The sequence below is a fragment of the Neolamprologus multifasciatus genome, chromosome 5 (assembly GCF_963576455.1).
Source record: "Neolamprologus multifasciatus chromosome 5, fNeoMul1.2, whole genome shotgun sequence".
NCBI lineage: Eukaryota > Metazoa > Chordata > Actinopteri > Cichliformes > Cichlidae > Neolamprologus > Neolamprologus multifasciatus.
Genome location: NC_140443.1, coordinates 4,138,047 through 4,154,750, shown reverse-complemented (window position 1 = coordinate 4,154,750; position 16,704 = coordinate 4,138,047). Strand labels below are relative to the sequence as shown.

Below are 16,704 nucleotides of genomic sequence, written 5' to 3'. Positions count from 1 at the left end.
TTACTTTGTTGTCTGGGTCAACTTTCAACGCCTCTGGGAGAGGCGTTGAAAGTTTCAACGCCTCTGGGAGAGGCGTTGAAAGGCTGCTCCAACAGAACTTATTGTTTTTGGAGGAAAACACGAACACGGTGTACAGTCGAGTCTTAATAGCTTACTTACAACTGGGCTCGTCAGGCTCTCTTCTTGGCTGCAGTGGTTATTATTATATTTACATGCTTCCAGCTCCCGTTTTTGCTCGATGACAGCTCGTACTTTTCCTTTTTCTCCCTCCCTCGCTCACAGACACATAACGTGTATGGCAGTCCATTCTCCCTGCAGCACGGACTACACTGCCCATGATGCTACATTCTTTAGAGCTATACCGGTAGCATTCTGCCTATTAGCTTAGCACAACAACAACAAAAAGGCCTCTCTCACCCAGGAAACACGCAGAGAGAGAGCGTCACCCTGTAACCATGGCAACCGTAACGCTGCCGCCTGGAACAACAGAACGTAGCTGTCAAACAAACCCAAACAGTCCTGACCCGCCACAATATGAAACAGGGAAGTACCGCCGTGTAATCCATTTATTTCAACAAAGTAACTGTATTCTAAATACCACCTTTTTAAACGGTAACTGTAATGGAATACAGTTACTCATATTTTGTATTTTAAATACGTAACGGCGGTACATGTATTCCGTTACTCCCCAACACTGCGCGCACCTTATTTTAAATTTTGGCTGTGGTTTTGCCCACAGAGATTTCTCCAGAGTCTTGGAACCTTTTGATGTTTTTATGTAATGTTTGTGAAAGTTTTGAAATTTTACGTTAAGGAATATTATCCTGAAATTGCACCACAGTTTGTGCATGCACTTTTTTGTATACTGGCGAATCTCTGTCTATCATCAACCCAGTTATGTTACAGAGTGTTGGAAATTTACCTTATTAGTTGTAAAATGTTCCTTCAGCTGTAGCTTTAGTATCAGTTATTTTTTCTATGATTTTCTTACCCACATTCCAGCTTTTCCAAGATGTGTTGTTGCCGTTAAATTCATAATTGCTATCTTAAAACGATATGTTTTCTCAGCTTAAATATCAGATACTTTTGGGAATTCGAGTTGTGAAAAGAAAGAAAAGAAGGAAATATGTAGCATAGTAACTAGCAGTATTCCTTCAGTTGTGTAGACTGTTTGATGACAGTTGCTAACTGTCCTTCCTGTAGTTGGCTTCCTGCTGTGCCACAGCAGCCTGAATTCAAACCAAGCCTCCCAGGAGCTGTGGAAGATGGGCCTGCGAAGCGGCATCTACCTGACCCTCACCAGAGATGAAGTCCTCAACATACACAAAGTGTCAGAGGACCTCTTCGACAACATTAAAGGGTACGCAACCGACGCTGCTATAGCGTACTCTGCATTGTGGACTGTGAGAAAAAGCCCCTAATTAAGAAATCGGATCATGAGTATGAAATAATGCACTCTCACATATCAGCCAGGTAGCAAAGATGAATAGATTTTGAAATGTATTTTACATGTTCTGAGATTTCAAGCTGTCAAAGCTGACAACCAGAGCAGATCGGCTCCTTAACAGACTCGCACTGTAATTGAAATTAGGAATAGAGGGATAAACCGTCTATTGATAAGAAACAGATCTTTCTGTGATTGTGGTGTGATTTACAGTATAGTGTTTAGAGTATCCTCTTGATTTATAGTGCAGTATCTTTTCATATATTAATTTCTAATAAAAACTGAGACTGAGGTTAACATGAAGCTAATAAAGAAAATGATCAATGTCATTATCGCATTAATATTTGATCTTATTAACAGTTTTTCTTTTTCATCAGATACAGCAAACGAATCGCAGATATCAAGGAATGTCGTGAGCATGTTTTAGTCAACGGGTAAGCCTGGCAGGAGACTACATGTTTTTATTTCATGTGTTTTATCTGTGACATGAGCTATAACACCAGTAACCTTGTGCATTTTTCTCTGGATAGCGGGGCCATGCACAGAGAGAGGCGGCATTTCCTCAGAGGGGCATTGAAGGAATTATGTAAAGTTCTGGAGGATGAGCCTGGACTTCTGGGACCTAAGGTAGAACAGCGACGTCGTTATTTCACAAAGACACATTCACATTGTGATAATTGGCCGTAGACATCACACATCCAGCAGTCTCACATTTCATGGTAATTTAACTGCTACCAAACCAAATCTGAAACTTTTTCCTGACATTCATTTTTCTTCTGCGTTCTCTGTGCCAATCAAATCCCCAAGGCGCTGTTTGTCTTCATGGCTCTTTCATTTTCCCGTGACGAGATCCTTTGGCTCGTCAGACACTCTGAGAATATGCCAAAGTTAAAGGTTCCCGAGGACTACATTGACAAGTAAGTGCAGAGAAAATAAAGCGTGGCTATGGGCTGCTGTAGCTGCTAATGATGCTGACGCTAGGCAGAGATCAGCAGCAGTGAAATAAATGAGGCATGCCAGTCACAAAAAAACCCTTTTTGATTTGTATATCTGATGTTATCATGGCTTCAACTTTCAAATCACAGTTTTCCGTGTCCGTTCATTCTTTTCACGATTTTTTTTAATTTTCCAGTCAGCTGGCTGAGTTGCTGTACTACATGGAGAAATTAAGAGGTCTAATGAGAAAGTACAACAACGTAGTTCAGCGTTACCATGTTCAGTACCTGGCACAGTTTGATGCCTTAGTTCTCAACGACACCATACAGGTACCTGTGTGTGAATATACAGCAGTAGTTTAAAGCACACAGTGTTTTTTTATTAGAGTTTTTATCAGAGTATTTTCTTTTTCCCATCGTAGAACATGTACGTGTGTCCAGAGGAGGAGTCAGTCCTAATGAGCTCGTTTGTTTCAACTCTCTCTGGTCTCTCAGTCAAACAAGGTAATCTGTGAATAGATAAGGAAACAACCAAATAAAGACACTTATCAGTAACCATGACTGGCTTTTCCCCTGCAGTGGACAACAAAGAGGAGTTTGACTTCAGGGCTCTTAGACTGGACTGGCTAAGATTACAGGTAAGCAAGTTTAATGCATAGACTGTGATGTAGAGTTCAGGTAAAATGCATGTTTGCAGCAGAAATCAGCGTCGCATCTTCATCTTTTTTAGGCCTACACGAGTGTGAATAAGGCCCCCCTTCCGCTAAAGGACTATCCCGACTTGGCGAAAGTGATGAACTTGACGCAGTTTCACACGAAGATGGTGGACGCTGTAGAAGAAATGCTGTATGAGACATCTGAGCTGTCCATCTTCTGGTCAGTGTAAATGTTAGACCATGTGGTTTTTAAATCTGTGTTTTTCTCAACACAGTTCTTTATGGAACTTCAACTGTCAGACAAAGTTGGAAGTTGTTCCATCTCTGTCTGCGATTCTCTTCTTTCATGTTTTGCATATTTCATTAGGGTTTTTTTCGACTACTTCATAGTTTATGTACCTAAAAATAATAACTCCTTGCAGCAGTTTTGAGGGTTTTTTTTCTTTTCTTTTTAAAAAATCTGGTTAATTTGATTGGCTGTGCTACAGCTCACGCACACATACGTACGCAGTGTGGTTTGAATAAATGAATTGAATTAATGGTGCACACTTTCTATATAATATGCGTGTTAAATTTTATATTTGGGTGAAATATCAAGTCTCTTCAAGTAAACCGGTTCAAGTCCAATTCAAGTCCCAGGTCATTGGTGTAAAAGTCCAAGTCAAGTCACAAGTCTTAGAATATTTTTTCAAGTCAAGTCTAAAGTCATAAAATTAATGACTCGAGTCCACACCTCTGCTTCGCTTCTCTCCTCTCCTCCTCTTCTCTCCTCTCCTCTCCTCTCCTCTCCTCTCCTCTCCTCTCCTCTCCTCTCCTCTCCCCTCCCCTCCCGTCCTCTCCTCTCCTCCTCTTCTCTCCTCTCCTCTCCTCTCCCCTCCCCTCCCATCCTCTCCTCTCCTCCTCTTCTCTCCTCCTCTCCTCTCCTTTTCTCCTCTCCTCTCCTCTCCTCTTCTCTCCTCTCCTTTTCTCCTCTCCTCTCCTCTTCTCTCCTCCTCTTCTTTCCTCTCCTCTCCTCTCCCCTCCCGTCCTCTCCTCTCCTCTCCTCTCCTCTCCTCTCCCCTCCCTCCCCTCCCCTCCCCTCCCCTCCCCTCCCCTCCCCTCCCCTCCTCTTCTCTCCTCTCCTCTCCTTTTCTCCTCTCCTCTCCTCCTCTTCTCTTCTCTTCTCTCCTCTCCTCTCCTCTCCCCTCCCCTCCCCTCCCCTCCCCTCCCCTCCTCTTCTCTCCTCTCCTCTCCTTTTCTCCTCTCCTCTCCTCCTCTTCTCTTCTCTCCTCTCCTCTCCTCCTCCCCTCCCCTCTCCTCTCCTCCTCTTCTCTCCTCTCCTCTCCTCTCCTCCCCTCTCCTCTTCTCTCCTCCTCTTCTCTTCTCTCCTCTCCCCTCCTCCTCTCCTCTCCTCTCCTCTCCTCCCCTCCTCTCCTCTCCTCTCCTCTCCTCCCCTCTTCCCTTCCCTTCCCTTCCCTTCCCTTCCCTTCCCTTCCCTTCCCTTCTCTTCTCCTCTCCTCTCCTCTCCTCTCCTCCTCCCCTCCCCTCTTCCCTTCTCTTCCCTTCCCTCCTCTCCTCTTCTCCTCTCCTCTCCTCTCCTCTCCTCTCCTCTCCTCTTCTCTCCTCCTCTTCTCTTCTCTCCTCTCCCCTCCTCCTCTCCTCTCCTCTCCTCTCCTCTCCTCTCCTCCTCTCCTCTCCTCCCCTCTTCCCTTCCCTTCCCTTCTCTTCTCCTCTCCTCTCCTCCTCCCCTCTTCCCTTCTCTTCCCTTCTCTCCTCTCCTCTCCTCTCCTCCCCTCTCCTCTTCTCTCCTCCTCTTCTCTTCTCTCCTCTCCCCTCCTCCTCTCCTCTCCTCTCCTCTCCTCTCCTCTCCTCTCCTCTCCTCTTCTCTCCTCCTCTTCTCTTCTCTCCTCTCCCCTCCTCCTCTCCTCTCCTCTCCTCTCCTCTCCTCCCCTCCTCTCCTCTCCTCTCCTCTCCTCCCCTCTTCCCTTCCCTTCCCTTCTCTTCTCCTCTCCTCTCCTCCTCCCCTCTTCCCTTCTCTTCCCTTCTCTCCTCTCCTCTCCTCTCCTCCCCTCTCCTCTTCTCTCCTCCTCTTCTCTTCTCTCCTCTCCCCTCCTCCTCTCCTCTCCTCTCCTCTCCTCTCCTCTCCTCTCCTCCCTTCTCTTCTCTCACGACTCTTTTTTCTGTTTTACAGCTTCTACCCTCGTGTCTTTGAGAAGATGTTTACCCAGAGCAGCGAGGAGGCGACCATGAAGCGTTACCTCATGGCCTTCCCTTTGGTCTGTTCTCACTTCAGTCAGAGTGGAGACCCTCTCTGCCCAGAAGAGGTCAGTGTTCAGTTATCTTGCTGAGGAAGCTATAAATCACCAGCTAAAGGTGGTGAGGACAGCAGACATGATTGTTGATTTGTAGCTGTTGTGGTGAATCGTAGTTTATGACTGCTATATGCATTATACATTGATGACAAAGATAATAATTTTACACAGAAATAGAGACCTCTTTTTGTTATGAGTAAAGGAGTCCAGATTTATGCATCTACACTCTTTCCCAGCTCAGTCTGCAGTAATTAAGTTGATTAAAACAGCTCATTCAACAGTGTAGAGGCATTTGTGCTTTGGCAGGTACCTGTCTGTATGTTTGCACATACCTTCCTCCATGTTCTGTGTTTTGTGTGCCAGCACACACACACACACACACACACACACACACACACACACACACTCACTTGTGTTTCTCCAGGTAGAGGCAATGGAGAAGAGAAGTCTGCGCCTGTGTGTCACCTTCTTGGAGCAGATAGCCAAGCAGACCAGCACTGTTGTGTTAGAGATATGTGCTGAGCAGCGCAACCTCTGCGATCAGGTGAAGTCCCAGTCTATTTCGGGCTTTAAAAAACTAATTATCTAACAGATTTGCCCTGCCAAAACCCATATCCAAATGTAATCACACTTGCCATAGCTGGAGGCAGGGAACAGACTTGGGAATTTGAATAAAATGATAAGGCAGGTCTGCATTTCTGGATTTGATTAAGTCATGTTGTTTCTTTAATCCCTTGAGAAAAATGTGATGAAACGGTTACTTTTTGACGAGATTTCTGCAATGAAGAGTTGCATAATGTGTTTTTGAAGATGTCACTTTATATTTGCTTACATGGATTTAATTCTACCACCCTCCTTCTCTCTCTTTCTCAATCTGTCTTTGTCTTTCCCCTTTCTTTTTTTGCATGCATTTTCCTACTTGATGACCCCTCAGCTGCTGCCGAAGCACTGCGCGGAGACCATCAGCGCTGCCCGATACAGAAAGCAAAAAAAGCAGATGCCAAAAAAAGGAGAGGTCCAAAAAGAAAAGCCAGGCGCCGAGAGCCTCAGGAAAGACAGGACGGTCGCTAACAAGTCAGCTTTCTTTTTGTTTCCCCTGATTATTTTCATCTCTTTCTCAACCATATGATTTGATTTCACCTTTTCTGAACCGCACCCCTATTACCCTCTGGAAATGCTTTTCTTTTTTCAGCAGAGCTCATTAAAGTCAAAGAGCAGTTACATAAACACACGAGAGAATCGGATCAAATCAGTTCTTTCACTGCCTCGCAAATGTCTTGCTTTTAGTTATTAGGAAAAGAGGATGAAAGTACTCTTTCGCAAGGTGTAATTATTTTGGACTTTAAGTCCCTCTGAGGTGAATCAGTCAGGTACTGAGTCAAGCCTTTAAATGTGAAAAGAAGCACCGTCGCCCTTTAGATAGAACACACAGCACTGTTTTACTGGCATCACATTTTATTCCAGTGTTTTCAGCGTCTGATCACATTCTGTAAGGAGCCAAATTTAGAAAGCTCGTTAATAAAGTTGTAATTCTGTCAATTCATTTCTCCTCCCTCAGCCTCAGCTTACAGATAAACCAGATATGTTTTACAGTGTCGAATATTTGTCTTTACAATCGTACCCTCCCTTCTCTCTTGCCTCCTTTTTTCTAGCATGGACAAGCTGCACCTGATGCTGACAGAGCTCTGCTCCTGCTACAGTCTTTGCGGTGACTTTGTTGTTTTCGACCACATCGTCGTCCCTACAGAGTTCCTCATATCTCAACTTGAGACGCGTCTTTCTGAGTATGTGGGGATACGGGTTTTTATATACTAATCTAATGCTCATAATTGCTTTAATTGCAAAAAAAGATCTAATGTTAATTTATGCTATGCAAATGTAGCATTGTGCATATCAACACAATGCTCACTATATGTCAGTTGAATGGGAGCTGCATGCATTCTGTTTAGAAGTGTCACCTCTATTATGAATAGAGCTTGCAGAAGTATTAAACCTAAAAAGTAATAATTTTTTTGCAGGACTTGACAGAGAGCAGAAAAAACCAGCAAGCCTTTGATTTTTCATTTGGCTCTTGTAAAGTGGCTTCTCCATCTCTGTAGTGAGCCCCACTTTCTGTGTTCTACCAGCTTAAAATCTCAGAAGAGATTCATCATGTCCTTTGCTCTGTATCATTTCAGTGCTTATTGCTGTTTAGATTAGATTTTGGTACCAGGGTAACCCAGCGTTTCTCTGTATATACTTCGCTCAGTCTCGCTGCCATAGCTGATGATTATCAGCGCACTTGACGATTGGCATGCTTTCAGTGATTCGTTGAAACTGTAAATAACGTCAAGGACAGAAAGTGAGAGAATGAAGAGAGAGAAAACTGACAGCGAAGCCCTGGAGCAGCGCCGAGCCACCATGGCTCGTTTAACCCATTTTAAAGTCCCATCTTCCACCCTCAGTCCACTTCAGCCCAATGACAAGTGACGTTGGTTAAACATGTTTCTCCAGAATCATCGTGAGAATGACCAATTACAACCAGACCACCCAGGAGATTACCCGTCCCTCCGACCTCCTGGCAGGGATAAGAGCCTATGTAGCCAATCTGCACAGCCTCTCGTGCTACATCAACGTGGACGTCACCCGGCTGGTGAAGAGCGTACTGCTGCAGCAAACCCAGCCGCTCGACTCCCACGGAGGGCAGACTATTACAACTCTCTACACAAACTGGTCCGTCTCATGTATAGGTGTATCTACTCTACTTAAACACACATATCAAAATACAGTGATTCATGTATAAAGTATATTCATTCCTGGACACTTGTAGGAAATGCATTACAAACAGAAACCCACTTTGCATACAGGTAAATCCTGCTGAGCTTCTATCACTTACCATATGTTTCTTGTTTTGTGGGTTTTCCTTTTATCCAGGTTCCTCGAGAGTCTTCTGCGCCAGGCTAGCAACTCCCTCATCGTCCACTGTCCTACGCTGCACTGCTTTATGAGCCAGGTTACTGACACTGAACCAAGTTTCAGAGCAGAGGAGTTCTCAGATATATCAGGTCAGCCTGGAGTTTGATTATTATTACGGATGCACCGATACCGATACTGGTATCAGGTATCGGGGCCGATACTGTAAAATGTGTGTGTACTCATACTCGTAAAAGTTAACCGATACCATGAACCGATACTAACTTATTTCATTAATCAGAGGGTGGCTTGTCATTTCTGTTGTAGTTTTTTAGATTGGCCACTAGGGGGACATCCCGCGCTAAACAGGCACAGGGTTAGGCGAGTGAGACTGGCAGCTCCAGATAAAAAAGAGAAACTGGAGGCTGCTGTAGCTAGGCTAAACAAAATGTCAGCAGTGTGGAACAGCCAACTTTAACTCAGGTTTTGGAAAAGCGATGAAAAATGTCAAGAGAAAATCCACGGGCAGTTAAAATAACAGAGGCTCTGACTCATTTTATCGCTCTGGATGACCAGCCAATGCCGGTCGTGGAAAACATAGGATTGCACCGTCTTCTCAGCATACTCGAGCTGCGATATGAAATTCCCAACCGCCCACACATCAGGGAGATAATGGTGCCAAAACTTTCTGAAGAGGTAAAGACAAGCAGTGTGTGCGCGATGTCAGTCCTTGGTTTAACAGCACAGTGGACTGATGAGGAGTTCGTTCATCAATGCCAAATACTTTTGTTATTTTGTTTGTTTGTTTACAATATGGACACTCTGCAATAATTTAAAAGTTTATTTTATTCACAAACCTAATTTGTATTTATTTTATTCCAAACAGAAGTGTTTATTTATTATTCTGAAGTATCGGTTTTTGTACTCTGTATCGGCAAGTACTCAGATCCAAGTATCGGTATCGTGTCGGTTTGAAAAAATTGGTATCGTTGCATCCCTAATTATTATCATTTAAAAAATTGTCCTACAAGCTGTGCCTTTTGCAGATTTTTGTGCTATCGCCTTCTTTTCACAAAAATAAAAGTGAAAGTGAGGGTAAAAAAAAAGCATGTTGTAATGATGTATTTGGAAATATAGTCTTATATTGCCCGGTTCGTTACGGGCTGGTAATTCAGAAGACATTTATCAGTGACTTGCAGGCCGTAGTATCCATAGCAACATATCCAACTTTTTATTATGAGCTTGTCACACACTCGGTTCCTGTACTTAAGCTACAGTAGCCTGAATAATTTCAGTCACTTGGGTGTAATCTGAAAGCAGATTCCCCAGCTGACACTTTTTATCCTGTGACATTTATTTATTTTTTTGTCGTTTTTCTTCATTTTTATCTTTTATTGGTTTATGCCAAACCATGTTTGTATGCCCGATAGACTCACAATAATCCCCCTGTGGACGTTTAGCGATGGTGATTCCAGAGTACATGAGATGACTCACTCTGTTTAGAAAAATCACGTATGTCTCGTCGACTGCTGTGACGGCATGCAGAGGAAGCGCTATTGCACAATAGCTTGTGGAGCTTGTCACTGCGGCGGTGTGAAGTGCTTTCTCGCACACGCTGTGTCATGCAGTTTATTCTGGCTCTGCTTGGATAATTTGAACTGCAGTATTGCTAATCATCTCATCCACTTTCCCCTCCATGCCTCATAATTATTCCAGCGTGTCTCTCCTCCACACAACCTCCCGGTCCACCTCCACACCACCCCGCAGGAGTAATGTACCTCTTTATGACTACACTAAGGCTATATGCACTTCGCTAAAGACCTCGGCTCATGCATGCAAACATGTGCAGGATACAAAACACGCCCCCGCACAATGACATCTTTGTTCTCTATATTTACTCCTCAGTGAGTATCTGTTTTCCTCAGAGTGAGTCACTTGCCTGTCCATGAACTACTTCCAATTTCAGCCACACACATCCTTATTTGTCCGCGTTCATTCACAAGTCAAGTCGAGTGAACGGCCTAATAGCTGCAGTTGTTTCTGTCTCACAGATTCAGTTACACTCACAAATCAAATTTAAGCGGTGTCTTTTCTCATCCCCTCGAAACAAATACGTCTTCATCTAAGCTTTCTTTTGTGAATCGAGCACCTCTTTAAACTGCTGTTGATCCCTTGCTTTTCACCATCCTTAAACTGTTCGTATTAACCTCTGAACAGAGTTACAGGCTCTGGCAGAGCTCATTGGTGCATATGGCCTGAAGTTTCTGAGCGAGAACCTGATGTGGCACATCACCTCTCAAGTCACTGAGCTTAAGGTACAGTATGAATCAGTGCAAATGTTTCAACGATTTTATTGTTTTCTTTTAGTATTTCAGTAAATGAGCATATTTTGTTTTAGGAAAGCACAGGTGTGGCTTTCGTATCAGCATTTACTGCTTACGTCAGCATGTATTGCTTTTGCTGACTGGGTGTATGCGGTGCACACAGTGCAGCAAGTGCGGTGCACTGTTTTTTATCTCTTGCATAAAGGCTTTTGAGGTCTGTTCACCAAGTTCTTTCAGTTCTCCTTGGTGGCTTTTCTGTAGTCTAGCAGAGAGACAGACCACTAATAACACTTGTCTTCGCTCATGCTTTGGTGGAGAAACAATAGACTCTCACACACGAGAGAGAGGTTAATGCAGCTGTACTGGTGCACTGGCTCACCACTTTACACCTATGATTGAAATGAAACGATGCTGCCACACAGCTCTTTCACACCTTTGACCTCTCCCTGTTTTAACATCCAACTGTTTGCACTTATTTTGCTTCCTTCTCTGCTGGTAGAAAATGGTGGTTGAGAACATGGATGTCCTGGTACAAATGAAGAACAACTTTGATAAACCTGAGGAAATGGTCAATCTGAAAAAGAGGCTGACAGGTGAGAACTGGAGGATGGAGCACAGCGAGGAGATAACAATTTAACAATGTACATATCCACACAACGACGATAAGTAGAAGAGAATGGATGGATAATAATAATAATTATAATCACTTTAAATAATCACTTTAAGCATATTTGCACTGCACAAGACACTAAATAATGTGGATTGCACAACACTGGACAATATATTCTTCATTTCCAGTTAATACTTGTACAGCTGCTGTTATTGTGTAAATATATATATATATATATATATATATATATATATATATATATATATATATATATATATATGTATATATATATATATATATATATATATATATATACATATATATATGTATATGTATATATATGTATATATATATGTGTGTATATATACATACATACATACATATATATATATATATATATATATATATATATATATATATATATATATATATATATATGTATGTATGTATGTATGTATGTATGTATGTATATATTTGTATGTATGTATGTATATATATGTATATATATATATATATGTATGTATATATATGTATATATATATATATATATGTATATGTATGTATATATATATGTATGTATATGTATATATATGTATATGTATATATATATATATGTATGTATATATATATGTGTATATATATATATGTATATATATATATATATATATATATTCTTCATACATTCTTATATATTTCTACACTGTGTATTGTGTATTTTGTTGTACAGTTATTTTATTTTCAACTTAATTTTTATATTTTATTTTATTTTATTCCTTCCTAGTTAAATTTACCCTTTTTAATTTTCATATTTATTTCCTATCTTATTCATAGCCTTTTCGTTTTTTTCTTTAGGTCACGAGCAGTTGTGTAAGCATTTCACTGCATATCGTACTGTGTATGACTGTGTATGTGACAAATAAAATTTGAATTTGAATTTAATTGTGATAATATTAAAAATATACTGAACAAGAAATAAAAACTCTGTGTATAATCTTGTAAGTTGACCACCTTTACCTGAGTGGCATTCTTGTCCCAGTTTCACAACTTCACCTGTTATAGTTTATAATAGCATGTTCACTTGAGCCATGATTAGGGACAGAATTGCCCACAGTAATGTAAATCACAGCTGTAAACCCCTGATGTCCTTTATATGCACCTCTAGGTGGAGAGAACGTGCTGAAGAGGATGACCATCATCGGTGTGATTCTGTCCTTCAGAGCCATGGTCCAGGAATGCCTAAAAGATGTAATGTCCAACAGGATTATGATAAAATAACTTATCTTAGGATGAAATTGATTAGAATATAGTTTAAATTCACTTAATTTCAAGGTTTTTTTCCCCATGATTGTTATCATTTTACACTAAAACGGCATTTCTTCTGCACTAGAATGAAGATAATGAATAATAACTTCTCAAAAAAGGCTCTTAATATAAAAAGGTATTTTTCTTTCTTGAGATATGATCTCAGTAATGTTTCATCATATAACTCTATAATTTAGATCCTGCATAAGCACTGCCCCTACCTGACGGGACCCATTCAGTGCCTGAGAGACTTCGGCAACCCTGAAGCTGACATCCAGGTAAATCCCAGCTTTTACAGCTAGAAAAACACATCCATATATGGAGATCTCACTCAAGAACGAATGTGTAGGAATCAGATTTTCATGGCCTGTGAATCATCACATCGCAGCTGATCGACCTTGGGTTGTGTCACCGTGGAAAAAATGAACACTTATTGTATTAACACTCCAAATGCACTGCAAATGTATCATTATTTACTTGTTTATGAGTATAGAATATAGCATGTACGGGTGCTCCATAATTTATATATTAAAATAACAGATGGAGAACAACAGTAGATGTGAGCTGGGGAGCTTAAAGAAACAACATTTTGGTAAAGTACCAAACATATTAAATTCCTTATCTCCCTCTGGACCAATCTGTGTGACTGTGACTCGTGAACTCTCCCTCACTTTACTTACGTCTGGCTTCTGATTGAGGCTTGACAGCCGTGCCACAGTCCGGGGCCAGGATAACCCCAAAGACGTCAGCAGCCCCCCTCATGCCTCTGTGAGAGAGTCTGATTGCTGCTGCAGCGTTGCTCTCTGAACCACATCAGTGGAAACATTTTGCCCAGACGGGCCAACCATGCATGCAACCAGAAATAGGGCAAGATCAAACGCCGTGTGTCAAGACAAAGACATCCACTGCTGACTTAGTGTAACTCCTTGGAAAGTAAACTGTTATTGCTGCGTTATGAAACGCGAAGCACAGATCAGGATCCCACAGTCTGCAAGAAATGCAGGAAACGTTTAAAATGAAGCGTTAAATTTGAACTCTGACAAGCAAGTCGTTAAATCATCGTTTTGTGTGCCTAAAGGGGAAACTTTAGGGTAAAAAGGGAGACGCTGCATGCAAAGAAATTAAATGCACTCTATTCAAGCACCATCCACTAATACTGTGTGACCTTACAGGTAACTCTGAGCATATATGAGCTGGCTTCTGCTGCAGGGCTACCATGTGATATCGATCCTAGCCTCGTTGCAGCTATTCGCAGCATGCAGACAGGTAACACTTAAACTATGATCAGCACCCCCGATACGGTGCGTTGCACTTTAATGGCTTATTTAACTTTTTTCTCATACCTGCAGATAACACATCCCCTGACGAGGAGCACAAGCTGTCCCGTTTGTTACTCGTCTACATCGCCGTGTCCCTGCCCCTATTAGCCCTCGACCCCAACTCGTTCTACAACCGAGAACACGGAGGTGAATATTTATTTGTTCCTTTCGGCTGCTTGTCGTTTTTTGATTATTCTCCAGGCTAATCTGTCCGTCTTCCTGTCATTATTTACCGGCGGCTGATAGTGTGTAAAAGAGGTACTCCGCCCTGAAACACGAGGCGTTTTAGCATCTCTGTGTATCATACTTTCCAGTCTGGCATGGTCTGAAGCAAAGCATGTCAGTTAATGAGAAACACGTTTCTGTGAGGGACTTTTGTTTACAGATAACTTTGTCTGACGCGCATTGATGCAGTTACTCTTGGCATGTGGCCCTGCTGACCCCAAGTGCCTGGCTCTGTGCCTAGACTAAAACATTAAGAGGAGCAATAGCTCAGATTTCCATCAAAGGGCAGAGTGGCATTTGTCACAGATTATTTTCTTTGCCTCGATTTTCCATTGACATGTTTGAAAAAAACGTGAACCGTAAGCCAGAGGAAATATGCTCAGCACGCTTCCTCTTAAGTGTTCATTAAGTAAATTTTCCAAAACCGTTGGAGCTCAAATTCATCCTTTCTGTGGTCGTAATAGATTTTTTTAAATTTATATTTCTTTAGGCCACAACAACAACATCCACTGTTTAGCTAGAGCTATCAACCAGCTGGCTGCTGCCATGTTCACCATCCAGAACAAGAACATCGAGCAGCAGCTCAAAGAGTTTCTCCTGGTGAGTGACACAGATGCTGATTGTGATGTGGTTTGGGCAAATTTATTACAGCAGAAATACTGAATGATTCAAACCAATGCTGAATAAATTAAATCCTGACTTTCACTATGTTTGAAAAGCCAATAACAAGTAAAACAACAAATATACAACACAAAAGATCAGTTAGACCGCCCGCACCATCATCTTTTTATCAGATGTTGACTGTTTTTTTTGTGAAATGCTCGATGGGCTCTAAAAGTATTCTTAATAATTAAGTCTGCGAAGGAAAAAACACACAAACAGTTCTTATCTCTCCGTACAACAAGCGGTGTAGGTGGAAATTGAGTCATAGCAAGAAATCGTGAGGGCGGAAGGTTAGAAAACACTGAAACAAACAGCTTCACAGACAACACTCGTCTAAGCTGATGCGTAGATTTTCAGCAAATGCAAAAGTCATACGGCGAAAGACAAATACCATTTTATTTATTTAGGACAGTGCATGTTAATGAACATAAATGTAAAAAAAAAAATTACATGAATGTAAACATGCCAGATTATAGCCAAAGGCTAATTTCCATCTGTTGTCCTTAAACATAAAAAAATAATTCATAAAAATTCATCATTCATTCATAATAAAAACTCCATCACCAAACTTACACATACACACCATTCTGTTCCCAAATAAAACATTAAAACTATACAACTCATACATGATCACACACTTGATTTGTCCATAACCAGTTTTTAACCTTTGCCTTAAACAAATTGAATGTCGAGCATTCTCTAATGGGTTGAGGAAGACTCCCTTAACAGAGAGGACGTTCTGCCCAAATGCTGTCCGTCTGTGGGGTATAAACAAGTCTCCTCGGGTTGTAGCTCGAGTGGTCCTGTCTGAGCTTTCTTTATGCCTAATGAACTGCTTTAGTGGTGGTGGAGCAAGGGAGTGTAAGACTTTATATATTAAACACACTCTTTTGAGTTTCACGAAGTTATTGAAGTTCAGTAATTTCTGTTTTTTTAACACATGACAGTGGTGGTGGGAAGTCGGTTTTTTGTCAAGTAGTTTTAAACTTCTTTTATAAATGTTTTCAATAGTTTTAAGTGGAGTTTTAAGTTTTAAATGAGGACAATTGCAGCAAAAACGCGTCTCTTTTTTTGTCCTCGCGTCCTTCCGCAGCTGGCCTCGTCCACGCTGCTTCAGTTGGGACAAAACGTGGAGAGAATGGAGATCAAAAACCGAGAGTCCATCTACCTGCTCCTGCACATGGTAGGTGTGGCAGCGTGTAGAGAATCATTCATGCGAGTTTATCGTCTGACTAAATGGAAAAGCCTGTGGCTGTTAATTAGCTGAGGATTTTTCTTCTCTTTACAATGACTGGTCAGACCTGCAGCGTCTTCTTTAATACCTCTCTACTTCAAAGCATTTATAATTGAACAATTAACGACTCCTTTTAAACCTCACTCACTCAGATCGTGGAGGAGTCTCCGTTCTTGAGCCAAGACATGCTGGAGAGCTGCTTCCCGTACGTTCTCCTCCGAAATGCCTACAGGGAGGTGTACAAGTCCTTCATTGTGACTCTGGGCTGAAGACCTTGTTAAAAATACTTTTCTTTTAACATTTATTCAGATTAATTTAATATGTGCTGTACCTTTTTGGACAATATCAGTGTTATAGCGCTCAGTTTACATAATAACCTTTTAAAAAATCATTTTGTAACATCCAGTATTATATTTTAGATACATCATGAGTACAATAATATATGTTTTTAAAATATAACCCCATCCATATACATAAATCATTGCCTACATAGATGCTGTATAACATTGTTTCTAACAACCTTTCCATGAATAAAGAGACAATAATACGCTTTTTGCCCTTTTATTTCCAGTCTGTCCTTCATCCTCACTTGCCCTCATCCTCTCTCCCTGGATGATAGTCCTGTCCTCTCCATATTTCATGGACAGTTTAAATGATGCACTCCAGTTGTACGGAGCTGGAAGTGCTTGTTGCTAATTTTAGGCGGCCCTCACCGATTATATTTTTGCACTAACTATATTTGCCATGTCACGCCATTCTACCATTTTGCCCTGTCTTCGGTCTCCTCCCTGTCTATGCTGCCGTTGTGT

General features: G+C 41.5%; 1 protein-coding gene across 1 annotated transcript in view; it reads left to right on the top strand.

Annotated features, from left to right (window-relative positions):
- Positions 1 to 16,437, top strand: part of nckap1l (NCK associated protein 1 like) — a 29,859-nt gene extending 13,422 nt beyond the window's left edge. Inside the window, exons 9-31 of the mRNA XM_085161125.1 lie at positions 1,204 to 1,360; positions 1,822 to 1,878; positions 1,975 to 2,071; positions 2,252 to 2,361; positions 2,577 to 2,709; positions 2,802 to 2,883; positions 2,959 to 3,017; positions 3,110 to 3,255; positions 5,206 to 5,338; positions 5,751 to 5,870; positions 6,261 to 6,400; positions 6,979 to 7,110; positions 7,820 to 8,038; positions 8,240 to 8,370; positions 10,436 to 10,533; positions 11,042 to 11,135; positions 12,315 to 12,397; positions 12,652 to 12,732; positions 13,627 to 13,720; positions 13,804 to 13,920; positions 14,489 to 14,598; positions 15,755 to 15,844; positions 16,048 to 16,437. Of these exons, the coding sequence (XP_085017251.1) occupies positions 1,204 to 1,360; positions 1,822 to 1,878; positions 1,975 to 2,071; positions 2,252 to 2,361; positions 2,577 to 2,709; positions 2,802 to 2,883; positions 2,959 to 3,017; positions 3,110 to 3,255; positions 5,206 to 5,338; positions 5,751 to 5,870; positions 6,261 to 6,400; positions 6,979 to 7,110; positions 7,820 to 8,038; positions 8,240 to 8,370; positions 10,436 to 10,533; positions 11,042 to 11,135; positions 12,315 to 12,397; positions 12,652 to 12,732; positions 13,627 to 13,720; positions 13,804 to 13,920; positions 14,489 to 14,598; positions 15,755 to 15,844; positions 16,048 to 16,164 (2,600 nt within the window). The 3' untranslated portion in view covers positions 16,165 to 16,437. The remainder of the gene's footprint in view (positions 1 to 1,203; positions 1,361 to 1,821; positions 1,879 to 1,974; positions 2,072 to 2,251; positions 2,362 to 2,576; positions 2,710 to 2,801; positions 2,884 to 2,958; positions 3,018 to 3,109; positions 3,256 to 5,205; positions 5,339 to 5,750; positions 5,871 to 6,260; positions 6,401 to 6,978; positions 7,111 to 7,819; positions 8,039 to 8,239; positions 8,371 to 10,435; positions 10,534 to 11,041; positions 11,136 to 12,314; positions 12,398 to 12,651; positions 12,733 to 13,626; positions 13,721 to 13,803; positions 13,921 to 14,488; positions 14,599 to 15,754; positions 15,845 to 16,047) is intronic.
- Positions 16,438 to 16,704: the final 267 nt, after the last annotated feature.